At 42.4% G+C, this 27,653-nt stretch overlaps 1 protein-coding gene across 1 annotated transcript; it reads right to left on the reverse strand.

Moving 5' to 3' along the window:
- Positions 1-210: 210 nt before the first annotated feature.
- On the reverse strand, positions 211-26,674 carry GLE1 (GLE1 RNA export mediator). Its single transcript, XM_005908480.3, has 16 exons — positions 26,478-26,674; positions 23,055-23,276; positions 17,782-17,892; positions 15,410-15,558; positions 15,117-15,177; positions 14,679-14,933; positions 11,666-11,897; positions 10,923-11,035; positions 10,689-10,758; positions 6,740-6,882; positions 6,446-6,636; positions 5,769-5,898; positions 4,868-4,972; positions 3,663-3,745; positions 2,632-2,695; positions 211-1,378 (listed from the first exon to the last, which is right to left on the reverse strand). The coding sequence occupies exons 1-16, from the start codon at positions 26,574-26,576 to the stop codon at positions 1,310-1,312; spliced, it is 2,097 nt and encodes a 698-aa protein (XP_005908542.1). The 5' UTR covers positions 26,577-26,674; the 3' UTR covers positions 211-1,309.
- Between the last annotated feature and the right edge of the window lie 979 nt (positions 26,675-27,653).

The raw sequence follows: 27,653 nt of genomic DNA on the forward strand, positions 1-27,653 counted from the left end.
CTGGATAAAACAGGGTCAGTTATTGGCATATAATTCCAAAAACAGAAAAAAAGCAGTTTTCCCAAGGTGAAGGTCAAGAAGACCAAAAAAAAAAGGGGGGGGGACATACTACTCTATAGCCAGACTGAGATACCACCATGCCCCTAATGATTTACACAGCTCCAGGTACACAAAACTGATCATACTGAACCAACTAGATACAGCAACAGGCGTTTTTTAAAAACCAAGCTTTATTATTTATATTTTGGCACCATAGTCAGTAATTCACAGAATGGGTCGCTTCAAGCTGTTCAAGATTACCAGGGAACCCCCTCACAAACACACCCCCACATACAACATTTAGAACAGAGGAACAGATTCATGGCCGCCGCCTCTGCAGAATGAAGGAGTCTTTTCATAGAGCAAATCTCACTCTTATCTGAACAGCCAGACTCCGGATTTTTGTAGTGGCTTTAGTCAGGCAAATCTGTCGTCATCCATTGCTCAGAACACGTAAAGAATTATAAGGCCCTGATTCATTGCTTACAGATACTCAGCTCAAGTACAATGCTGCAAGCCCTATCTCAGCCCATCTTAATTCAAACTGAGAAACAAAGTTTGGTTCGTGCATCCCGAGTCATCCAGGAACCAAATTCCAAAGTAAGAGGATAAATATTTCTTCGTGGTTCAGTATAACATGTTAACAGTCCTAACCCGACACTAAGCTATCTCTGATGCAACTTGGGACTTAGTCATGTCTACATCAGGCATTTCTTCTGAATTTATAAATACTTCACAAGCTGACTAAAGCAGAACCACCATAACCCAGGCCTGCATGTGAAGATTTGGGCCTCAACGATCAAGTGCTGCTTTACAAGGGACCTCAAGTCTTTGTTCATTCCAGAAATGCTGAAAAGGGGCAGCATGCAGGAAGGGGTTGGGTGTAGGAGACTGAAAGCAGTGGGTCGCTTCAGCTCAGAGTGAAACAGTCAAGGTATTAACCTAATTTCTGAAAGACACTTAAGAGACAAAGGAAATAAAGGGTAAGATCAAGTATTAACCTTTTATTCTCATAATTTTTTTTTCTTATTTTCCATAAAAATGAGAAAGGCCAATTTTGTTTACTCTGTCATGCGGACTTCTTTAAGGAGTCACCAGATCTATTAAGGGACCTCTTAGATTTGTGGCCCATGGAAATCTCCTCTCTTCGTCACAAGGTACAAATACACAAAACACACACTGACATGACTTCTCGCAGGTACAGCTGTCTTCAGTCGCTTTATTATTGCCCCTCAGCAACAAAGTGGTAATGGCAGGTGCTGGAGTGACATCAGGAACGCCAGAAGGAGGCAGTCAGGAAGCCCTTGGGGACAGGAACCTCCCTGTGCTGCAGACACTTCTAGTCGGGCAAAGACAAAGAAAACCAATGATTCTCTGATAACACTGCTTCCAACACCTGACAGTTAAAGAAGGATGTGGTACGTAATACATAGTAGAATATTAGCCATAAAAAAGAACAAAATCATGCCATTTACAGCAACATAAATGGATCTAGAGATTGTGATACTGACGGAAGTCAGACAAAGATAAATATCATATATTACTTACATGTGGAATCTAAAAAAATGGTGCAAATGAACTGATTACAAAACAGAAATTAGAGTCATAGATGTAGAAAACTGTGGTTACCAAGGGGGAAAGGGGAGAGGGATAAATTGGGAGGCTGGGACTGACATATACACACTACTGTATATGAAATAGACAATGAGAGCCTTCTGTATAGCACACGGAGCTCTACTCAATACTGTGTAATGACCTATATGGGAAAAGAACCTAAAAAAGACTGGATATATGTGTAACTGATTCACTCTCTATGCAACAGAAACCAACACAACAGTGTAAATTAACTACACTCCAATAAAACTTAGTTTAAAAGGAAAAGGCTGTGGTAAGACCTCTCCTGCATCAGCTAGAGTGGAGGGCAAAGGTCGGGCTGCCCTTGCGTCCGTCCCACCCTCGTCTCCACACACTGGCCTCGCGGTTCACTAGTGCTGCTTATCCAACTGAGCTACTGGAGACTGGACGTCAGCAGGCTGTCTTGGTAGATGCACCACAGAGTTCTCAACGTTTGTCAGAATTTACCTCTTCAACTTTTTTGGCACATGGAAAAAGGAAAGGAGTCTAACTCAAAGTACAGTCTGTTCTCATGAAGAAAAGTGACCAGTTCCCTAGACCTGAGACTGAGAAAACAACCTTGGCCAAAATGCAAAAAAAAGTTATCAGTGAGCTAAGATTCATTAAATATATTTTACATGTATTTTATTCTGCACAGGCAGTATGGACAGTGACACACAGAAAAATAATGAAATGGCAGCCCTTAAGGTGAAGAGGGAATGATGGACAAAAAGCAAGGGGGGGTGGTTTCCTGGTGGCCTAGAGGTTAGAACTCGGTGCTGTCAATGCCGAGGGTCTGGGTTCAAGCCCCGGTCGGGGAATGAAGATCCTACAAGCTGCACGGCCAAAAAAAGTAGGGTTCAGAAAAATCAAGGGTAAGAGACTGCAATCAGTCTGGAGGGGAGGTCCAAGACTTGTCAGACACAGACACTGGAGGCTGACAACAGCTTGGGATATGCTGGTCTAAGGGCATCTTACCTCCAAGAACTGCTTGAGGCGTATGAAGGAACCCATCTGCCCTGAGCTTGTGATGGCTTCAATCCTATAAGGAGAGAAAGAAGACAGTACCTATGGTTCACACATATCTTTTAGAGAAGGGTTAGGGACCTGCTGATCTGGAGGAAGTGGCAGAACGAATGATTCCCAGAGATGTCTTCTAGACTTAGGATGCTGTCACTCTACTAAATAGTCTCAGCACTTTATTTCAGACAAAGGGGTAAAGGAGAAAAGAGCACTGTTGCTTCTCAAGGTCTCTATCATCAGGTGAGATGGGTGTCGTCAATGCCTTTCTCCCTTCAGTGAGTTGAGAGGGATGAGAAAGGGCTTTGAAGTTGAATCCCCCAAAAGAGTCAAGCAAACTGGCTGATCAATCAGTTTCACCAACTGATTTACTGAGCGGGTTTGACTCCTTGGCTTCCTTCATGCCTGCATGTTGTCACCATCCCAGATTGAGTTTGGAAAACAAGAGAGTTTTAAATGGGATCTGAATCCAAGATCTTCCTAATTTTTTTTTTTATTTAGTCAATAATATTTAAGAGAGACTTAGTAGAGTTCAAAAGTGTTTATTCAAATAACAGAGAGGAGAAGGATGGAGCTGAAGATGTCTCACTCAACACAAGTGCTTCTGACTGAGTCAGAAACAGTATCTGAACTTCCCGGGTGGTACAATGGATAAGAGTCTGCCTGCCAATGCAGGGGACAGGGCCTTGATCCCTGATCTGGAAAGATTCCACATGCTGTGGAGCAGCTAAGCTCACGCTCTTAGGGCCCGTGCTCCACAACAACAGAAGCCATCTCCGCAATAAACCCGCACCCCACAATAAAGGAGAGACCCCATCAGAACAACTAGAGAGGGCCTGAGCACAGCAACAAAGACTCAGTGCAGCCAAAACAAATAAATAAGATAAATTTTTAAAAAAAGAAACAGCATGTGACAGCAGCCACGGGCATCTGATTTCATGAGTTTTTACCTACCAAATTCTCTGGTGTCTACTCAACAAGTCTAATACCTTGGGAAGTAGTCCTCTTTGATGAGAAGTATCATCTTCCAGAACTGGACCTGGTACTGCTTCATGAGGGCATTCCCACACACCTAGAGGGGAAGGTGCGCACCGTCAGAGCAGGGAATGTAAACGCACACTCAGTCATAAAGGATAATCAGCCCTTTGCCTCTCATTCCTATCAAGAATTTCAGCCGCAATGCCATTCAGCCAGCTAAGCAAGGGAATTAAAATCCAACTTTCTTCTGAAGCATTCTCATGTATGGTAATACCTCCACATTTAACCAGACCAGGTAGCCAGGTGTTTGAGAGGTTGTGACTCAAACTTAATTTACTATTGATTTTAAAAGAATAGCATTACTTCCCAACCTTGGTAATCAAGGTAGAAGGAATACCACGTGTTTTCAATGACTCAGGATCAATGTTCGTTTACTGTGACTGCAGGAGCTATCAGGTGAGTAGAAACTGTTGGCATTATGGCCCAAGTGGTCTCAGATTTGTTACGGCATGTGCTCCAAGCATTTATTCTTTAAGAGCTGTCTCTTTTTCACAGAAACCCTTATTGGTACCCTATAGTGGGCGCCCCTTATGGGCAGACAGGACTGTACACAGCCTTCTAGATGAGACAGGTACCTGACCCAAGCTGGTTAATCTTATTCTCTCTCCTGTCTATTAGCAATCCCACTGATGGGACACTAGTCCCACTACACTGGGTGACCACACTGAGGCTGAGGGATACAGCCCAGGAGCATCTTCTCCACTGTGTGCCGAGAAGCAGAGAAGGGTGGCCTGCAGAGCAAGCAGAGGCAACCTGCAGGAGGAGCAAACATGAGAAGACCATGCAGTCCCAGAGAGGGGCTCCCTTGGTCCCTGGCAACATCCCAGTTCCTGGTTCCAGGCCCTGGTGGAACCAGGTTCAACTATGCATCCTACCCCCCATTCTCCAAGTGAGTCACTTCTATATCCCCAAAGCAAATTCCTTTTCATCTGTACTGGGATGTACAGTTTTCTGTTCTTTATAATGACAAGACATCCACACAGAGAAAGGAAAGTACACTGGGAAGAAAAATCCAAAGCTAGCTTTCTCTTGGGGCTTGGGGAAAAATTTGTAACACTGGCCCCTAATGGTGTTCACCATTAGTCTCTATTTGTTTATTCGTCATGTCATACAGCGGCCCACTGGTGTTCTCTTGTGTGATAATTGTACTACATACCTCTAAGAAGTCAAAGAGGAGGGTGGCCGTCACATCTGACAGGGGCTCCATGTTTAAGATCTGTGCCAACCAGCGCCAACCATGATTTAAGCCATGAGGGTGAGTCTGGGAGCAGAGAGGCTTGGTCAGGATTTAATCTCATTTTATTAAGAGTTCTACATTGCCAACGTTACCACCCAGCCATTACCAAGGGGACATGAACCCCCTGATCACCTAACGTAAGCACATGCCACAGGGCAGAAACAACAGAAGCCAAACAAATTCTGTTTTTAAATATTGCAACACACTGGGACCCACACATTCTTCACTGGATTCCTTCAACACACAGCTGTCAGCCTCAGTTCCAGGAATCCCAGTTACCCTTATAAACAGTTATCTTAGTGACATTTTATTAATTATTCCTGGTACCTTTAGCACAACACCTAGGACATAGCAGGTGCACAGTAACAAGTTCCTAGATTCAGTCAGCTTATATTCCTTTCTCTTTGGGTTTCCAAGTCCACTAACTTCTCCATCTCTCTAATCTCCATTCCTTGCAAAATGAACTATGCAGGCAGGTCAAAGCCCTGGCCCTCTGCTGTGGCTCTGACATTGACAAGTGTGTATCCTTACACCTTGCTAAGCCTCCGTCTGTCCCTCTGTGAAGTAAGGTATGTAACCTTGGTATGTAATTGGTCTCTAAGGCATCAATTAGTCTCTGAACAAATGACTCTGATGATCCAAAAGTTTCCTAATAATCAATACCCACTTCTCTAAAGAATACCTACGAAGCAGCGCTATTCTTTAACTTGTCACATGATGGGACTGTTCCTCTGAAAGGTCGGTATTTCCTTCAGGTAAGATATACTAACACAGACCCTGGTCCGACCGCTCATTATCCATAGTAACCCTTCTCTGCTACCTCTTGTCGGTTTCCATATGGCCACCGGAGCTGGATGATGGCGGCATAGAGGCGGATCATCCCAGACATGCGCTTGAGAAAGTTGTCCTGCTGCTCTACTTTGGAATCCTTCACTTGGTAGCCAAGCATCCTATGTGGTAAGAAAAAATTCAATGTGATAGAGTCAAAGTGAGGGTGACCAATCCATTACTATTTATGGCTAAAAGTAACAACATACCATTACATCTAGAATTGTTACTAATACATTATTACACACGACTACATTGGTAGATGTAATTTTGCTTACAAAACACTCACATCCATTGTCAAATCTGCAACATATAAACCTTGAGAGGTAAATTCCTAGAAGGTAATGAATATTATTACCCCCATTTACAAACAATGAAAAACAATCTTTAAGGAGATGAAAAAACTCCCGTTTTGAAAATCTGTTAATAGTCAAAACAAGGGTAAAATTCTAAGATCCCTGGATTCTAAATCCAGAATTCTTTCCTCTGTACTATATTGATTATTGATACTCAAATCCACAAATTCTAAAAGCCACCCAGTTTGCATGAAGACACTGTATTCTCTGACAAAATGTTCAAGGTACATAAGAGGTGCCCTGGGGAGGGGAAATGAATCTCAAGTCTCTCTCTTCCATTCATCACCTGGGGACAGTAAGGAGAACACTTCACCTCTGATAGTCTTCCAAAGCCATTCCCTCTTTGAATGCTGGATAGAAAGGAACAGAGTAAGGACACTTCTTGTGCAGGTGAGCCAGGATGAGGGCCCCTACTCTGGGGTGGAGCTCCCAGATCCCGGACGCCACGACCGCGATGGGGAATGCTGCTTCGTGATGGGAGGCCACTTCCTCCTCCCCTTGTTTCTGGGAGCACAGAGAGGGGAGATTTTAAGTTAATATTCAAGAAAGGCTTAAAGGTTAGGCACCAGCCTCTTCTTCCCATACCTTTGGCAACAGGGTTTCTCACCACAAATTTCTCTGCCAGTTTGTACTGGACAAAGTCCAGGCCCTGTGGGTTAAGTGTGACAGACACGGAGCGCCCGCCAGATTGAACAGGTTTTCCAGAAAGTAAGCTGTGGATCTTGTCAAAGATCTCCTTCAGCTTCGAGCCTGGGTATGACAGAGATAGAGTCAGTGATAAGATACAACTGCAGTCAATCTATTTTTTTCATCACTGCAATAACAAAGCCTCTGTATAAACCCAGCCCTACAGAAGTTCAGAGCCTAAAGCCAAAATACAGATGCACAAACATATGACAATCAAATACATGTTGTGGAGGATGTGAAAGTACATAGGGTGTGGTATTATTTTGAAGGAATTTGTCATTGGTAGAATGAACTAATTCTGAAACTGACACATCAGAGATGAATAGTATAGAAATAGGTATTGAATTGTTCTAGATGCGACAGGTGTGGCTGATGTGCCTAAAGGAGTTACTTGTAACTCCAGGGAAAACCTTCTAAAGAATCTCCAATTCACAGCGGCTTCCCCTCCTCTTGGACCTACCTTCCTCTGTAGAAGCTATTATTACATTCATATTATAGATCCTGTGTGCCCCACCTTCTACACTGGCTATTTAGATCAAGACGAGTTAAGCTGAGCTAATCAGCCAGTTGACTGAGTCAATTCCCTGAAGTGGCCAGTCCTGTGACACACACATACGTAAGCAGTGGTGCTGTCATGTGGACCAAAGAACAGCCATCTACAAAAGGAGAATGAAGTGGGCAGAGGGAAGCCTAAGAGAAGAGAGAAAAGGGTCCTAACATTTCTGGCTCCTGAGATCCAGCCCCACTCCTGCCGTAGCAAACTGATTTATCTTTAGGACAAACTCCTCACTCTACCTATTTCTCCTTCCTTTCCTTTTTTTTGGCTTAAGCAGATATGAATTAGTTTCTATTATTTAAAATTAATGTTTGAATGAATACAGCATCTCCAATTTACCTGCCAAGTTCCTAATACCCTGCACCAAGTTCATAATCATTTTAAGAAATGTTTAAAAATCTCAGAAATATCCTCCCTAGACCACTGATTCAGTTTCATTGAAAAAACAGGGAAGAGGGGTGGCACCTTTCTTAGGAATTAAGAGAAAAAGGAAGAAACCAAGAGTTAAATAATGAGATGTCATAGAAATTTCAAGGCCAACAATCCCCTGAAAACAGAAGCAGAGACTCTAACCTGAGATATTAAAATATGTATGTTTCCATCAAATTTACTCAGCTCACGTTCCTGCCAACCTATAATCCTACTATTTCTTTACTGATGGTTTCAGAGGGCCCCACTGGCCAAATCCCCATTCAGTCTCTCTCCCTGTGCCCCTCGAATTAGGAAAATCAGATCCCAGCCCAGTGCCTGACATGGCCTCCCACATTCCGTATGCCACAATGGCACCATATCTGTCTTTAAGTTCTGTTCCACATTTGACTACTCATGGACATGCACCTCTAAAGAGGCAGGAATTAGGTCACCTCTTTCTCAGTCACTCCACATTTACTGAGCACTAACTCTGCAGAATGTCTGTGTCTGACTGGGCTGTAAGCTCTCACCGAGCTTACGATACTGATGGAAACAAAGGGACACAGTTGTGAAGTAGGTAGGAAAATCAAGAACAGCAACTGCTGCTGCTGCTAAGTCTCTTCAGTCGTGTCCAACTCTGTGCGACCCCAGAGACGGCAGCCCACCAGGCTCCCCTGTCCCTGGGATTCTCCAGGCAAGAACACTGGAGTGGGTTGCCATTTCCTTCTCCAATGCATGAAATTGAAAGTGAAAGTGAAGTCGCTCAGTCGTGTCCGACTCTTAGCGACCCCATGGACTGCAGCGCACCAGGCTCCTCTGTCCATGGGATTTTCCAGGCAAGAGTACTGGAGTGGGGTGCCATTGCCTTCTCCGAAGAACAGCAAAACCAGAGCCTAATCAGATACAGACAGTGAACCAGAGGAAGCAGTCATGGGGATGACTCCCGGGTTCAGTTAAGGTGACTGAGTAGATAAGGTGCTACTACTGGTTACTTAGAGCAAACCAGAAAAAAGCTGGGCGAGAGGAGGATGATGAGAGGCCAGCTCGGAACATGCTAAACGTGCGGAGGCTGAGAGATACCTAGGCAGAGATGCCCTGCGGGTAGCTGGAGCAAGGTAACCCGAAGCTCAGAGGAAAGGAATGACCCAGAGACTGAGCTGGGTGTCATGTTGCAGAGGTGAAGTGTGAAGCCAGGGGGGTCTTAGAATGAAAACTGCAGGGTGAAAGCACATGCCCAGGACACACCTACCAGCCAGGTGGGGGCAGGAGACTGAGGAGCCCACAAGAGAGAGAGGGAGGAGGAGAAGCTGGAAATTAATGTTGCATCAGAAACTAGAGGACTAGAAGTGATAGAGAAGGGAATAGTCAACAGGGCCAAAGTGTAACATGAAGATTAGAAAAGACTGAGAAAACACAAAATCAAAAGAAACAGGTTTTAGAATGTGAGTGACAAGCATGTTTAAAGGGAAAGGAGCTTGTAAAGAAAGCCATTTTGTAGAAAACAGAAGAGCTCTCTCTTGAGAGAGATAGGAGGGGATGATAACAAGGCTGCCGAGGCTCGTTCAGGCCGAGCGGAAGGGGAAGTGTGGGCCGGAAGGGTACTGCATTCTTTGAAACAGGATGGTTTCAAAGCAGGTAAATACAGCTGAGTATTACTGCAGTGGGGGGGTTGGGGGGTTGAGGGGGGAACCTGAAGACCTTACACCTGATGTCTCAGTTTTCCAGACGAAGGAGGAGGCAGGGGTGCCTGTGGTCAACTGAAGGGGAAAGACGGAGGACGAACTTGAGCAGACCAGGAAGGTGTGGGACAACTGTCTGGTCAACCTTGCCCTCAATGCCATGGCTACTAAAGGAAATGGCACTTTCAATTCTAGAAAGTGATACATATTTACTTATTTAGACCTTGTTTTGTTTCAGAAGGAATTTCAGGCAGCAAAGTGATATGTAAGTTCAGTCACAGAGCCTCTCAAAGGCAAGAAGTGCAACTTTCCACGCTTCTTATGCTATGCTATGCTATGCTACGTCACTTCAGTCATGTCTGACTCTGTGTGACCCCATAGATGGCAGCCCACCAGGCTCTCCTTCCCCTGGGATTCTCCAGGCAAGAACACTGGAGTGGGTTGCCATTTCCTTCTCCAGTGCATGAAAATTGAAAAGTGAAAGTGAAGTCGTTCAGTCGTGTCCGACTCTTAGTGACCCCGTGGACTGCAGCCTACCAGGCTCCTCCATCCAGGGGTTTTCCAGGCAAGAGTACTGGAGTGGGGTGCCATTGCCTTCTCTGCCACACTTCTTAGGTAACAAGTTAATCAAGGGAACCTGAATGGAGGTTAAGTCAGAGCAGCTTCCCAGCTGCACAAGCTCCCCAGCTACTTGGCAGCGCAGTCTATACTGTGGAGGCTTCCACATCTGAGCTCTGTTAAAATGAACCTCTGTTTCTAAAGAAGAAGAGGGGTCTTTCCCCTGTGTGGTTCTTCTTCTCTAAATCTCAGTCTCTGGAGAGACTGAGTAGGCATTCTGAATATTCTCATGTATTAACAAGCAGGTTTCGAGTCTGGAAAAGCTAATGTTGTAGGACAAAAGCAAAGAATGCAAGTCACATCCTAGGCTCCCTAAGGGGTGCTTTCCACAGTAACTTCCAATTGTAGCTAAGAGTCTTCCTAAATATTTACTACTAGTACACAACTTATTTAAAAAGAAAAAAGAGTCAACAAACACATAATGATTACCTTCTACACGCAGAGAGTAAACCAGCCAAGGCACATAGCTTATACACCTGATCCAACAGTCAACATTTGCTCAGACATAATCTATTTATAGGAACCTTACAGACAAGTGGATTTGGAATCTCAATAAACACTGGTATAATGAGGTGAAGGGCCATGTTCTTAGCTCTCTGACCAACCTGCAATGGTAGAGATCTGGCTCACTGGAATGGTGGCAGCCTTCTGGAGGTCCATCTTGATCTTTTTGGCCTGCCAGAGGAAAGTAGCAAGAAGGCCAACAGTGTTTTGAAGAGCTGAGTACGTGCCATTAGGATTGGGGATGTGATGTGACAGGCGAGCTACATTTCCTGGGGACATGAGGCTGTGGGGGGGCACCATCAGGCCCAGAGAATGCCCAACTCCTTCCCGCCTACCTGACTATCTTTGCTGTTGCTCAGGCCCTCGAAGGCCAGCACACACCGACTGGAGGCCTCCTGCAGCTGCTGGTACCACTGCATTGTACTGTCTTGCACCTTCATCTGGAGGTCTGAGGAATGAAAGACACTTCCATAAAAGGAGAATTGACTGAACACTTAATATGAGCCAGGTACTGTTCTAATCAACTTAAGTAGGATTTGTTGAACATTTAATATGAGTCAGGTACTCTTCTAATTACATATGTATTAACTGCTTTCACTGTCATAATAATCCTACAAGGTACATTCTATCATCTTCATTTTATAGATAAAGAAATAGCCATGGAAAGGTTAGGTAATTCAGCAAAGATACAATGCCAGGAAGTAGAAAAACTAGATTCCCACAGATCTGACTCCAAAAGCAGCATTCTCAACCATTATGCTGTATCAATTCCCTCATGTTTAAACATATATTCTGTACACACTTATTTAAAATACTCAGTAGCAGCAATGTGAAATAATAATATCTACTAGGATTATAGAGAATTTCAAGTCCTCATGGCAAGTGTTGGAATCTGAAGCCAGGCTCCACATCAATCAAAACTGAATGGAAATCATTAAAAGTACCGAATCTTACATTATGTGAAAGTTCTGATAAATTATCCTGTAGCTTAATACAGTATTCAAAACATAGTTCTCACTTCTTTTCACATTCTGAATTACACAACATGTTAAAGGACCATTTCCACGCCAAGACCCACCTTCGTTCGGCTTCGCCCCTGGGCCCTGGTTGGGAACGGGCAGCTCTTTGTGGGCCTCCGGCCTCTGCTGCATCTGTGACTCTTGCTGCTTTATCCGGGCCTCCTCTTCATCCCGCCTCCTCTTCTCCTCACAGGCCCTGCGGATCTCCTGATGCAAGTTCGAGAGGAGGTCGCGCATTTCCTGTAGCGCTCCCTCAGCCGCAGCTTGGTCCTCTACTGTGGGAAAGCCGTTCTGTCACGGTGACAGAAGCAGAGCTCAGTGGTTATTTCCTGAGCACCTGAGGTGCTGAATCATGCATCACACAAATCCATGTATTTCTAAACTGGAATTGTGTCAAGGGAGTACCCACAGTCAACATGTTGATACCTACTGCTTTCCTGTCCTCTTAAAGGTAATACTGATTTCCCATCACATCCACAGTACCGAAGGGGAGAGCTTTCAATGCTCTCACCAACACTGGGAACCAGCCTGTGTTTTCTAATACCTTTTCCCACTAATAAGTGATACGGCTTCGTGAAGAAACACGCAATTTTAGATCTGGAGAAGAAAATGTTCAAGATGAGGTAGAAGACAGCTTGCTTGCTTTCTGCTGCAACAGCTACTACTGGGGCCATGTCCAAGGGATGGAGAAGCCAACGTGAAGGTGTTCCCATACACAATCTGAACGACAAACTACGACAGATGACATTATACATCAAGTATATAAAGTTCACGTGTTCTTAATGATAGTAAAAAAAAAAAAAAAAGCCAAAACCTCAAGTCACTGTGGGAAAATGCTAGGAAAGCAACTCTATATTCTGAAGACTGATCAAAGCAAAGACTCAAATATTTATCCTTCCTTCTCTATATAGACTGTACTTAAGATAGTATATGGGGAAATTTTCTTTGTAGTAGAATTCCAGCTAAAAAATACGGAAAAATGATAGAAAAACTTAAAATTTAGCACCTCTAATGAAATAACAAGTATGAGTAAGGATCAGCAATGGCTACTAAATCATTAGCTAGAGACTCATTGAAATCTTTAAACTGGAAAATAACACTGACAGTATCTGAAACCACCAGTTGACCTTAACATCACAGGTAGAAAGACCGTCAGTAGTCTATGCCTCCTGCTGTGATTCATTAACAAATACACACCCCCAACTATGAAGTACTGCTGTGGGGAAAAAATCAAATGTGATCCGATCAAGCCTCTAGACTGTGCTGTCCGGGAGGGCAGCACACACAGCCACACACGGCTCTTTACATTTAAATTGAAAACTTTCTAAAAATTAAAATACAGTTCTTCAGTCACACCAGTCACATTTCAAGTGCTCAATGGCCATGTGTAGTTACTGCATGGCACAGATATGAACGTTTCCATCATCACCAAAGATTTGTTAGCTCTGCCCTAGAGAAAGTTACAAATTCACAGAAATACAGGGAGTAAAAGAACATATAAAAATACACCAAAGGGTTAGGGTTAGCAATTGCACTGAAATCTTCAGAATGCAGAAAATTCTATTCACAACAATCAGATTCTTCAACAATGGCAAAAGAAAAAAGAGAGAGAGAAGGGAGGGGGAGTCTTGAGATTAAAAGACTTAAGTAACAGACACAGCACACCAAAAAGTTGCACTGAGTATGGATGCTGATTTTCCAATCAGTTATAAAAAAAATTATTGAGATAACTGGAGAGATTTGAACACTGACTAGACATTTGATCATGCTGAAGAAATTATTAGTTTTTTAGGTATGATATTAGCGTTTTGGTTATGTTAATATAGAGTTTTAGCTTTCAGAGATACACACTAAAGAACTTTCCAGATGAAGTAGTATGCTTGAGATTTACTGTAAAACCATCTGAGGGAAGGGGTGCAGGTGGCACCATAGACAAAAGGAGACTGTCATGTATGGAAGCTGTCATGTATGTCATATGTCATGTATGTCATGTATGGATTCTTGTGGAAGCTGGGGAATGGGTGCCCAATGTACATTATGCTGTTCTCTCCACTTCTATGTAGGTCTGATATTTTTCAAAAAGGAGGACAAACAAAAACCCCAAAGAGAGATATGAAAGGTAACAATAAACTTCTGCCTTAAATGTGATGAATGCTTAAAGCTCTTTCTTTTTTTTAGCCACGCCATGCACCCTGTGGGATCTTAGCTCCCCACCGAGGGACTGAACCTGGGCCCTTGGCAGTGAAAGCAGAGTCCCAACCACTGGACCACTAGGGAATTCCCAGCGCTGAAAGTTCTTAAATTTAGAATTCATACAAGTTGATTTCTTTAAAACACAAACTCTCATAGAGATATGAACTAAGGACAAAGAGCATACAATTCATAAAAGCATGAACTGGTACAACTTAGAGATGTTAACAGTTCAACAATAAGTGTTTTCAATAAATTTGGTATGGTTACGTCGGAAGTTATGCGATTTCATCTGTTCAAATATTTGGGCTTCCCTGATAGTTCAGTTGGTAAAGAATCTGCCTGCAATGCAGGAGACCCTGGTTCAATTCCTGAGAGGGGAAGATCCACTAGAGAAGGGATAGGTTACTTATATTTACTGAATACCTATTACGTGTCAATAGCTGCAGTTTTTAACACTGCCTTAAAAACACCAAAGTATTTGTCACAATTATAGTAATTATGCTTTCAAAATGTCATGTTAACTGGAAAAAGCAATATCCATTTCGGTAAGGTTTTAACTTTTATCATAAACATGGCAGGTGTCCAGTATATATTAATGAACTAAAGTGTTCTGCAATTAGACAAAACAAATACTTTTTAACCTAAGGTAAGAAACTCTCTATCTACAGAAGCCAAATTAGGGTGGGGAATCTCTCTCTCACACACACACTCTCTCTCTCTCTCTGTCAGAGAAGAAATAAATGTTAACCGTGGTTGTCTCCAGGTAAGAGGATGATAAGTGATAATAAGCAGGTGATATTTTTAAATCACAAAACCATTTTGCTTTTAAAGTTCTTCATTTCAAAGACAGGAGAGAGAATGTTCTTGAAGCCCCCTCACCTCAGAAGTGGCCCGGATGATCCCTGAGACAAGACTGCACAGCTGGTTGCCTCGGGTCCGGAAGGCAGACAGGTCGACCTGGAGCAGGTCCCTGTGCTGGTCCGAGGCGTCCAGCTGCTGGCTGAGGTGCAGCACCTCCTCCTGCAGGGCGTAGAGGCCACGCAGGCGGGCCTGGCCTTCTTCCTTCCGGAGCCGCTCCTGCTCCTCTTGCTTCAGGCGCTGCTGCTCCGCTTCCCGCAGCTTCAGGTTGAGGATCTACAGAAAGGGCTGTCAAGTTAAGGGGCTCCTGGGACTTCTCCTTCTACATTCCTCCAGTCCCACGCGGACTGCCTGTTCTCACAGATGGGCCCCAAGTCAGCCACAGAGTGGCAAGACAGAGGCGGGTCCTCTATGACTGCCAGACAGTGAACACCCACACGGATTCTCCCGGGCGCTGACCTTCGCTCTGTGACGATGCTCGGCTTTCAGCTTCTCTTGCTGCCCCAGGGCTTCTCTGGAGCTGAATGAAATATGGAGGGAGGAAGAGTCAGGGATGCTTCCTAAAATTGTTCTGCCTCTCTTTGATTTGCATTGGTCATCTTTGCAAGGTTGATCCTTTTTCTAGGTTATAAGCTTCTCTGGCTATTTTATTTTGGCATGTAAGGACTCAGATTCTTCCCTCTGGGTTTTATGTTGGGAAAGAGCTCTGGTTGACCATGCTGACATTCCCCTTGTAATTCAGGGAGACTCACCTCTTCTCCATTACTTCCCGTAAGTCCTGGAATTCTTTATGATGCTTCAGTTCCTTTCGTTCATCAAACCGCTTCAGCTGTTCAGATGCCATCTCAGAAAGGGCCCGGACCTTCTTCTCCTGCTCCTCCTGCCACTGCCTCAAGCCCTCCTGCAAAGGGTCAGCACCTGCTCTCTGGAGCTCCATTATACCCTGCTCATCTACCCCTGTGAGATGCCCTCCCATCAGGCCTTAACCCCATCAAAGATATTCCGGGGCATGGAATCATCTTCCTATTTCTCAAAATCTTTGCTTGAATCACCTGTCCCCTTTGGGTCAATCTTTAAATTCAACTGTTGTGGAAAGCTTTCCCAATTTGCTCCATACTGTTCCTGTCACTCCAGCATAAGCAAGAATGGATGGGATTTTACCAATATATTATCAAATAGCCCTGCACTTTTAACTTTCCAACCTGTGCATTCTTTTTTTTTTTTTTTGGCCACGCCCTGTGGCTTGTGGGATCTTAGCTCTCCCACCGGGGATCAAACCTGGGTTCTCGGCAGTGAAGGCAGGGTGTCCTAACAACCGGACTGCCAGAGAATTTCCATCCTGTGTATTCTGATGAGGGCTTCAGGGTCATCTACAGAAATTCTTATTCTAATTCTATAACTATGCTATTCCTATCTCACTTCTTTCCATAAGTTATTATCTCTGCCTAGATTCTTTTCCTCCATCTTCACTTAGGAACATCCCTTTCTTATATACCTAAAGGTACCAGGTATTTCATTTATTATTCACAAGAGTACTCACATTTGACTTTTAAGGGCAATTAGACATTTTAACTATCAAAATTTAAAGTGTACCTATCCTCTGACACTTGTTCCATTTTACAAACTTGTCCTGAGGAAATACTTGCCTATGTGTGCAATGATATATGCATAAAAATGTTCATTACAGCCCTGTTGATAACGAATTTGAAACAATTTAAATCAACAGGGAAATAAGTATAGTAGGTCATCCTAGAGAATACACTGTAGTCTTTAAAGAGAGTAACATACTATATATATATAGGCATGGAGATATATCAAAACATACTTTTAAAAGATATCAAGGTACTCTATTCTGAAACTTATTTTGCAACACGAGGGGGATTATCAGCAGTGAAAAACTCTCTACTTAGGTCTGGAAGACAGAAAGACCATGGACAAGTAATGACTGACAGAGCAGAGCTGAGAAAACCTGAACACACACACTCTCTGTCTCCCTCTAACCATCCCCCACCGTCTCCACGGCTACATCCTTGAATCTAAGCACTCATCACCCTTTTTCATCCAGTGTCAAAGTGACGGCTTAGTGAGTGTTGCTCTCTCTTACTCAGACTATAATAGTCTTCTAACTATAGTTCACTCATTTCTCTTGCTTACTTCTGCCTCTCCCTCCAGCAAATAAACTCTATGAGGATATGGATTGTGTCTCCTTTGTTCATTGTTTTATCTAGACCTACATGCTAAAGGAGATCAGTCCTGGGTGTTCATTGGAAGGACTGATGCTGAAGCTGAAACTCCAATACTTTGGCCACCTGATGCGAAGAGCTGACTCACTGGAAAAGACTCTGATGCTGGGACAGATTGAGGGAAGGAGGAGAAGGGGACGACAGAGGATGAGATGGCTGGATGGCATCACCGACTCGATGCACATGAGTTTGGGTGAACTCCGGGAGTTGGTGATGGACAGGGAGGCCTGGGGTGCTGCGATCCATGGGGTCACAAAGAGTCGGACACGACTGAGCAACCAAACTGAACTGAACTGAGAACAAAAGTGCTCAATAAATATTTGGTGATTCCATGAATAAATGGATGAGGGTAGATGCTAGAATTTCACTTTATAAACTCACCTATCTGTAAAAATTTTTACAAAAGCATGCATTGTTTTTCTAATAAAAAAAGTAGTCACCTGAAAGTATCACACCATTTTTAATCGGCTATACCCTAGTACAAAATAGAAATTAAAAAAAAATAATAAAGTTAAATAAACATTAAAATAGTGTTATCCTTTTTTCAAGAAGCTGTTAAAGTCCATCTTCTCAGTATAATCTTATCTGACAATGCAGATCATCTTCAAATTTTGGAAAAGTAAATGGAAGCCAAGAAAGTCTCAGTAATCTTCCTAGGGTCACAGGTAAAATAGAAAAGCTAGGACCTGAAACCAGCTTTGACTTGAGAGAGCTTACTCGTGACTGTTACACTGTAACCATCTCCCTAACTGAGATGAAGCCACTAGTAGGTGGGCAGGGTGATCAGCATGTGGTGGACATTCTTAGTCCCTGAGGAACTGCGTTTGAATATGGCTCCCTAGGCTCAATGTCAAGCCTGCCTTACTTCACGGGTTACTTACTGCTCCTTTCATTCTGTGCACCAGCTCATACATGCGGATGCAGCCTTCCACTTTCATCCCCCGGGGGGACTGAAGTACCACAGGCTCTGTATGTGGAGACTCATGTTTGTCCTGTATAGACAGAAGACGGAAAAATTAAGCTTTTAAGATGGTCAAGTTGGTATTATTCTGTCTGAACAAAAGCCACATCCCTGCTTACAATCAGCAACCAATAACAACAAAACAATTTAGGTGCTTTTCATGATATTGACCTTATTCTAATTGTTCTCCTTAGCAAATTAAGTGGGTGTTTTTGCTTTGGACAGTTTTGTGTTATTTTTTTTGCTTGCTTCTTTATTTTGATATGCCTAGTGTATTCCCCTTTTTTTCTTTTCTAGTAAGTGTCCATTTTTGCTGGGGTGGGTTGGACGGAGAAACCCCAGCCCACATTCCTAGTTCATCCATGCCCCCTAGCCTCAGGGGTCAGTAGCCATGAGATCAGCCCAGCAATCAAAGTACTCTATCCCTCTGTACCCAGTGTCTACTTCAGGAACGAGGCTTATGACTTAAGCCAGAGTCTACCTCTGAACTTTTCTTTTTTATATATCTATTTATTTATTTTTAATTGATTGATGACTGCTTTACAATTTCTGAACTTTTCCAATGGAGGTATTTTGGAGGGATTTCTCTTCTTCTGGGGACGCTAACCTAAGCAGGTATCTGTCTAGGGCTATCAACAGACATCTTGCCACACAGTCTATCTGAAAGATGAAATCAAGAAGTTACACAGAACTGAGAGAAGAGAAGCAAAGCCCCGTGTTTGAGTCCCTGGATCAAGTCAGAAATAATATCAAGGAGAGACAAGCAGAAAATAGATCCTCCAGATCAAACTGATTCCACATTCCTAGACTTCCTGGTTATATGAACTATTAAATTTCTCCCCTGACCCCTTTGTTTTGTTTAAGCTAGTTTAAACTAGGTTTTCTGTTACTTAAATACCAGAAATTCCTAATGATACAATTTGTTATTTAAAGCCATCCAAAACTTTACTTAAACCTTAAGAATTATGGAATTTTATACCTGGAGAGGCCCTCAACAATTTAGTCCAGTACCAGATTTACAGATGAAGAAACTGAGGGAAAAGGGAAAAAACTGTAGGGAGAGAGGCATCTTTCCCTCAGATGCCTGTCTGAGGGTATGCCACAATACTGGCAGGATCAGAACTGGAAACTGCTGCCTCTGAGAAGCTGCTCACAGAAACTTTTTTTTAATCTTGAAATAATTACAACTCATTGGAAATTGCAAAAAATGTACAAGGAGGCTCATGCACTCTATATTTACCCAGTTTCCTCAAATAGTAACATCTTTCACAAATACAGTAAAATATCAAAAACAGTAAACTGATGGTACAAGTCACATAACTTGTTCAGATTTCACCAGTTCTGACAGGAATTCACTTGGGTGTGTGTAGTTTTATGCCATTTTATCTCACGTATAACAACGATTATAAAGGTCAGAACTGTTCACCACAGAGATCCCTGGTGCCACACCTTTACATCTCCTACCCGTTCTCCAACTCTATAATGACTGTATTTCAACAACCTTAAATAAATGGAACCACATGGCACATAATCTTTTTTCTTTTGGCTGCTCCACATAGGATCTTAATTCCCCAACCAGGGATCAAACCTGCGCCCCCGCACTAGAAGCCTTCATCCCAGTTTTAATTTGCATTCCATTAATGCCTAGTGATTGAACGTATTTTTGTGCACTTATTTTGTCATCTGTATATCGTCTCAGGTGAAAATATCTGTTCATATCTTTTGGTCATTTTCTAATTGAAGGTTAGAAAGTTTCTGTTTAACCTTTGAGAGTTTTAAAAATATATTCTAGATATATAAACCTTTGTCAGACATCTGATTTGCAACTATTTTCTTCCAGTCACGAGTTTATTATTTTTCTACTGAGAATTTTTTAAAAAACATTTACTTATTTATTTGGCTGCTCAGAGTCTTGCAGCATGCAGGATCTAGTTCCCTGACCAGGGATCAAACCCAGCCCCTCTGTACTGTGAGGAGTTTTAGTCACTGGACCATCAGGAAAGTCCCCAGGTTTTTTATTTGATGAGGTCCAATGTATTAATTTTTCCTTTTATGGATTTAGTTTTTAGTGTCAAATCTAAAAACCCTTCAACTGGCCCTGCTGCTGCTAAGTCACTTCAGTCGTGTCTGACTCTGTGCGACCCCATAGACGGCAGCCCACCAGGCTCCCCCGTCCCTGGGATTCTCCAGGCAAGAATACTGGAGTGGGTTGCCATTTCCTTCTCCAATGCATGAAAGTAAAAAGTGAAAGTGAAGTCGCTCAGTCGTGCCCGACTCTTAGCGACACCAAGGACTGCAGCCTACCAGGCTCCTCCATCCATGGGATTTTCCGGCAAGAGTACTGGAGTGGGGTGCCATTGCCTTCTGATAATGTTTTTTTCTTCTAAAGTCTCATAGTTTTACATTTTGAGTTAATTTTAATGTAAGTTATGAGGTTTAGGTTGAAGTTCATTTTTGCACCTAAGATGAGGTGCAAAATATAAACTTAAAAGTAAACTTCTTATGCATGGAATCATGCAGTCTTCATAATATGAATAACCATCTCTGTCCTATATTACTTTTTAGGATTATTATTTACTGTACTATAAATTGTTACTTATTGCAAATAACTCTCACAAAGACATTTCCCCAAAGAAGTTATACAAATGGCTAATAAGAACATGAAAATATGCACCACATCACTAATCATTAAGGAAATGCGAATCAACACCATAGGAGATATACTTCTTACCCACTAGGATGGCCACTGTGGGGGAGGAAAAAAAACCAACAGTAAATAACAAATATTAGCAAAGGTATGGCAAAATCGAAACCCTTGTGCACTGCTAGTAGGAATATAAAATGGTACACTTGCTGTGGAAAACAATACGATGGGTCCTCAAAAATTTAAACACAGAATTACCACATGATCCATCAATTCCACTTCTGGGTACATACCCCAGAGAACTGAAAACAGCTACTCAAACTAATAGATGTACATGCATGTTCATAGCAGTACTAGTCACCAACGGCCAAAAGGTGGAAGCAATCCAAATGTTCAGAGACAGATGAATACAGTGTAATACTATTCAGCCTTAAAAGGAAGGAAATTCTAGCACATGCTACAACATGGATGAACCCCTGAAGACAGTATGCTAAGGGAAATAAACCAGTCACAAAATGACATATATGATTCCACTTTTATCAAGTATGTAGAATTGTCAAATTCATGATGGTTTTTAGAGACTGGGGATGGGAGGAAATCAGGAGTTACTGATTAATGAGTATTCTTAGTTTGGGATGATGAAAAAGTTCTGGAGATGGATAGTGGTGATGGTTATACAACACTATGAATGTGCTTAATGCCACTGAATTGTGACATTAAAAATGGTTAAATGGTAAATTTTATGTCATGAATATTTTGCTAATTAAAAAATATGTTTGCACCCTTTTATCTTTGATGCCTATTATTTGGGCATTTATTTTAAGACAGCTAGAAGATATACTTTAAGATTAAAAAGAGAAAGATCTCTCTGCAGAAAGTTTTTCAGAGGAGTATCTTTAAAAGCAATGAAATGGAAAAACATAAATGCTAAATAATAAAGGAACAGTTCAATAAATTACACGATATTACATATCCTGTAAGTAGATATTTACAAAGGTGGAAATAACATGAACAAATAATTCAAATAGTTAGCAAACAAAGTAAAGTCAGAAAGGAAAATTAGAACACGAAAGTACACATACGATTTAATTATGCAAAGGTATAAGGATGCAGGCTTATGAGACTGGAAAGGAGTAACTGTTGACTGAAATGATGAGATCATAGGGAGATTTAACTTCTTCCTTTTGATGTAATGTTTTCAGTAACCAAAAATTTTCAATGAGTATGAACAAAAAGGACTTTGTCTTTTGGAACCCAAACATGAAAAAAGTAATCTCTACCTTTCTAAAGAGTTGCCTAGTCTTATTCTGCTGACACAAAAACCTTGAAAAAGCAAAATAATGCTATAATGCATTATTTTAGTTTAGAAAGCTTTTCTTCTTTACATTCTTAGGCCAAATACTACTTCCTATATCTTACTTTGATCCAGAAAGGATTTAATGCAGCTTATAAAGAACATAAAATATAATAACAAGCACAAACTAATAGTCAGAAAACATATTAAACAGAATGAGGCAGATATATAGAGATAGAGACAGAAACGAATCATCTCTAAGATATATTGTCAAGTGGAAACACAGAAACCAATGAAAACAAACAAGATCCACAATAGTATATTCTAGCAACTTTGTTTAAAAAGAAAGAAAAAAAACAGAAATGAAGAAAAAGAAGTACACATGGAACCTCTCTGACCACCCAGTGGTTAAGACTCTGTGCTCCCAATGTAGGGGGCAAGTGTTTGATCCGTGGTCAGAAAACTAAGATCCCACATGCCACACAGTGTGGTAAACAGATTAATTTAAAAAAATATAATCACCAAAAAGAAAATACATATGTTCTTACATATCTGTACTTATACAAACTAACTCTGGAAACAGGAAGAAAGAGAAGAGCAAAGCACAGAAGAGCATCAATAACAATTTGTTTTTAAGTGGGAGAACTATCTCATCCTCTGTCACCCCCTTCTCCTCTTGCCCTCAATGGAGGTGACAGAGGATGAGATGGTTAGATGGCAGCATCAACTCAATGGACGTGAGTTTGACCAAACTCCAAGAGATAGTGAAGGACAGGGAAGCCTGGTGTGCTACAGTTCATGGGACTGCCGAGTCGGACACAACTCAGTGACTGGACAACAATAACAACAATAAGAGAAACAAAGGCAGGAACAAAATCGAACCAAAAAGTTACAAATTCATTTAGAACCAGTGATAAGGTATGTAAATCTAAGAGCAAGTATAAAATTCATTCTCAGTCTTCCAGCAGGCAATAACAAAAAGGGAGACCTTAAGAGTTAAATGTAATGCTTATGAGAAAAAACAATCCAACTGCTCAAGAAATTAACCACTATTCTTGGTATTAAGAGAAGAATTTCTCTCTCTGGTCTTCATAAAAAGATGTGGTAAACACTGTTCCTACAAATAGCTACATGAAGAAGAAGCAATCATTACTTTCTCAGAGTAAAGTCCTTGTAGTATGACAATGATATTATAAGTTAGACACTTCAACTTTGCAGCCACCATTGTCTGGCCTAAGCTGAGTAAAAACCTTACCTTGGTTCCATTTGATGTTGCTGAGGAGACTGGTGAGTAGGCAGGGTTTCTGAGAGGAGATCTGGGAACAGATGAAGGTTGGTCGAGGGCTGAAGTAGACACAGAGGATGCTGACGTCTCAGACGGAGGTGCGTTCTTTTGTATGTGGGGCAGGACATGATCTACTACCCATCCAGAGTATGAAGACAGCTTGGGAAGAGACATACATTCTTGTAAAACATCCTAGGAGACAAGATAAAAGTTAAGTCCAACTTGCATGTTAACTGATCTAAGAAACCAAAAAATAATTTTGTCCTTATAATCCACTATATGCTTTACTGAAAACCTAAGAAGTCCTAATAAGCATAAATATATACATACATGCTGCCGCTGCTGCTAAGTCACTTCAGTCCTGTCCGACTCTGTGCGATCCCACAGACAGCAGCCCATTAGGCTCCTCTGTCCCTGGGATTCTCCAGGCAAGAATACTGGAGTGGGTTGTCATTTCCTTCTCCAATGCATGAAAGTCAAAAGTGAAAGTGAAGTCGCTCAGTTGTGTCCGACTCTTAGCGACCCCATGGATTGCAGCCTACCAGGCTCCTCCATCCATGGATTTTCCAGGCAAGAGTATTGGAGTGCGGTGCCATTGCCTTCTCCGATATACATACATACCAAGACCCAAAGTAACTGTATTAACAATCAGAGATGAAAAGAAAGTACAGTAGTTTCTTGATAATGATCTTGACTACTACCTTTTTAGAGTATCAGACTAAACAATCCTAACTGCAGAAAAAGGAACAATTCACAAAGATGGTCATTAAAGTAGACCTGAAAGCAACCTAAAACGTTGGAATGGAGAAGAACATATGAGGAATTTTGAAGTAAACTATGGCATACACACGACATGAGTCTGAGTGAACTCCAGGAGTTGGTGATGGACAGGGAGGCCTGGCGTGCTGCGATTCATGGGGTCGCAAAGAGTCGGACACGACTGAGCGACTGAACTGAACAGATGGCATAAACACTCAGTGAATATTAGTCATTTAAAAGTGCTGTGAATTCTATGTAAGATTCAATTTTTTCCAGTTTTATTGAAAAACAGACATACGTCACTATAAAAGTGTAAGGTGTAAACATGATGGTTTGATTTACATATATTATAAAATGATTAAATAGGTTCAGCTAACATGCATCTTATCCCATGTGTGCACACACGCCAAGTTGGTTCAGTTGTGTGCAACTCTTTGTGACTCTATGGACTGTAGCCTGGCAGGCTCCTCTGTCCATGGGATTCTCAAGAATACTGGAGTGGGTTGCTGTGTCCTCCTCCAGGAGATCTTCCCGACCCAGAGATTGAACCCCCATCTCTTACATCTGCACTGGCAGGCGGGTTCTTTACCACTAGTGCCATCTGGAAAGCCCATCTTCTCATATAGGTAAAATCGAAAGAAAAAAGGACTCTCAACATGTACTCTCTTAACTTTCTTACATATGGTATAGCTGTGTTAGCTACAGGCATCAAATTGTATCTTACATCCCTAGTACCTTTATTTTTGGATCCCATTTCAAAAGGTGTTTTTTTGTTTACTTTACGTTTCTGATATTTCATTGTTAGTGTAAAGAAATGCAACAGATTTCTGAGTGTTAATCTTGCATCCTGCTCCCTTGCTAAATTTATTTATCAGTTCAAGCAGTTCTTATGTGGAGTCTTTAGGGTTTTTTACATACAGTATCATGGCAGCTGTATATAATGACAATTTTACCTCTTCCCTTCCAATTTGGATACCTTTTTATTTTTTCTTGTCTGACTGCTGTGGCTAAGACTTACAATACTATATTGGACAGAAGTGGTGAGAACAGGCATCGCTGTCTCGTTCCAGATTTTAGTAGGAAGTTTTTCAGCTTTTTACAACTATGGAGTATTGTGCTGGCATGTGGGTATGTCATAAGTAGCTTTTATTATGTTAAGATAGGTTCCTTCTATACACACTTTGATAAGAATGGATTTTTGTCATGAATGGATGTTGAATTTGAGTCAACAACTTCCTCCTCATTCTTTACACCAAAATAAATTCCAGAAGCAATGCTTCAAATGTAAAAATAAAACCACACACACAAAAAACACCATAAAACAGGAATAAATTTTAACTGAAAAACTAGAAAAAAAATATGCAATGTATGACTCAGATAAAGTAATATTATTATCCCTAATACATAAAGAACTTACAAAATACTGGCAAAACCCCAACAAGAAAATGAGCAAAATGAGCCTAAGAGATATAAACTGGCAATTCAAAAATAGATATAAAATTGGCTTTTAACACCATTTGGGCACATCACAGAAAAGGTTGATTAAGGGAGAAGTCACCAATAAACGCTAAGAGTGGAGGTTTGACAAAATACTAATTACGTACATTAGTATTAGGAAAAATGATGAATTTTAAGTGGAAATATCTAGCAGATGCCATTGTGATCAACTGATAAGTGTTAGCATCACCAGTGCTGGGATGGGCTGAAGCAATTATGTGCTACTGATTTAAGTTACTGAGAACACCTCATCATTTCTGCGTTATTCGTGCCAAGAATGCATAACCCGAGTCGACATCGAACAGACTGATGGAATTCATCGAACAGACTCATGATGGAATTCATCCTATAGAATGTAAGGTATATATACTCTTTAAAACTGTCAAAGACAGAGAAATGCTTTAGAAGTGCTATATATTTCCGTTTGAAGAGACTTCATACCTGTAGCTAGATTACGAGCAACGCAGGAAAAGGCTATGCCTTAAATATCGCGACATTCCCCACCTGCGCGGTCTATTACACAGTTCAGCACATCTTAGATGCAGCGACCACGCCCCCACTGTTTCCAGGTGTGCCCGATGCCATCTAAAAATTTGGTCAGGGTAAGAGCTGAAGGGCGCGCGCCACAGAGGAAGAGACGGTTGGGTGGCATCACTGACTCAATGGACATGAGTCTGAGCAAGCTCCGGGAGATAGTGAAGGACAGGGAAGCCTGGCGTGCTGCAGTCGCCAAGAGTCAGGCACGAGTGAGCGACTGAACAACCACCACCAACAACCGCTCACCGCTCAATCCGGATCTCCCAACACAAAAGACGCGCAGTAATAAACTGACCCTGAGAGGCCAGGGCTGCTTTGACAACCAGAGCGGAGGCGCCTAACTTCGGCAGCGGGGAGCAATGAAGCCTTCAGAGAAGAGCATTTCTGAAGGGGAGCTCCTGAGAAGCTAGAATAGTGGAGAGAAACAGAGAGCAAACTCTAGGACACGGCGACGCACACACAGGAATCAAGAAGCGGACGCGTGTTGTGACACAGAACGCAGGGGCTCCTCGGAGGTGGGCTTGCCAAAGGCTAAGGAAGGGCAGAGGCCCCGGACGAAGGGCGGGTGGGATCGCCGCCCGCTTAGGGGCCACTGCTCACCTCACCCCGCAGCAGCCAGTCGCGGTCGTAGCAGAGGCGACCTTTGTCGCAACTGCGCAGAGCCTGCAGAGTTTCCCAGCAGCGACCCTCAGAAGGCATGGCCTGCCCAGCTACAGATCTTTAGACGCCCCGCTTGTGACAAAACAAATCCTCGAATCAGCCGCCCGGAAACAGGTCCTAACTTCCGCTTCCGGGGCGCACAGGCAGGAGCATAGTTCAACTCCGCCCCCATGGCTGCGTGGTCCCGCCTCTCGCACCAAGCCCGCCCACCCATGCGCCTGCGCACAGGACTTGGCCCGTGGTTCCTGCTTCCTGCCACGGCTTTAGACCTAGGAGCTTCGTTTGGGTGGGCCTTATAGGTTACAGAAAAGTGAATAGGTTTGATGAGGTTGTCAAGTTGGAATCCTCATACACTACCAGTGGGACTCTAAGATGAGGCAGCTCCTGTGGAAGACAGTCTGGCAGGTCCAGGGGTTGACTGTGCCCTTCCACTGGCGGGGAGGCTTGGGTTCCATCCCAAGTCAGGGCATTAAGCTTCCACATGCCATCCAACCGTCTCATCCTCTTGCCCCGTTCTCTTCCTGCCCTCAATGTTTCCCAGCAACAGGGTCCTTTCCAATGAGTTGGCTCTTCGCATCAGGTGGCCAAAGTATTGGAGCTTCAGTTTCAGCATCAGTCTTTCCAAGGAATATTCAGGGTTGATTTCCTTTAGGACTAACTGGTTTGATCTCCTTGCAGTCCAAGGGACTCTCAAGAGTCTTCTCCAACACCACAGTTAAAAAGCATCAACTCGTCAGGCGCTCAGCTTTCTTTATAGTCCAACTCTCACATCCATACATGACTACTGTAAAAACCATAGTTTTGACTAGATGGACCTTTGTCAGCAAAGTGATGTCTCTGCTTTTAATATGCTGTCTAGGTTTGTCATAGCTTTTCTTCCAATGAGCAAGCATTTTTTAATTTCATGGCTACAGTCACAGTCCTCAGTGATTTTGGAGCCCAAGAAAATAAAACCTGTCACTGTTTGAACTTTTTCCCCATCTATTTGCCATCAACTGATAGGACTGGATGCCGTGATCTTAGTTTTTTCAATGTTGAATTTTAAGACAGCTTTTTTACTCTCCTCTTACACCTTCATCAAGAGACTCTTCAGTTCCTCTTCAATTTCTGCCATAA

Source organism: Bos mutus, chromosome 11 (assembly GCF_027580195.1).
Source record: "Bos mutus isolate GX-2022 chromosome 11, NWIPB_WYAK_1.1, whole genome shotgun sequence".
Lineage (NCBI taxonomy): Eukaryota > Metazoa > Chordata > Mammalia > Artiodactyla > Bovidae > Bos > Bos mutus.

Bases quoted from the DNA above. Each gene is read 5' to 3' on its own strand.
- GLE1 (XM_005908480.3), bottom strand. From the start codon at position 26,576: ATGCCTTCTGAGGGTCGCTGCTGGGAAACTCTGCAGGCTCTGCGCAGT. The intron at 10,759-10,922 runs GTAGGCGGGAAG...TTCCTCTGGCAG, and splicing joins GCAACAGCAAAGATAGTCAG to GCCAAAAAGATCAAGATGGA. The intron at 2,696-3,662 runs GTATTAGACTTG...CTCTCCTTATAG, and splicing joins AAAGAGGACTACTTCCCAAG to GATTGAAGCCATCACAAGCT.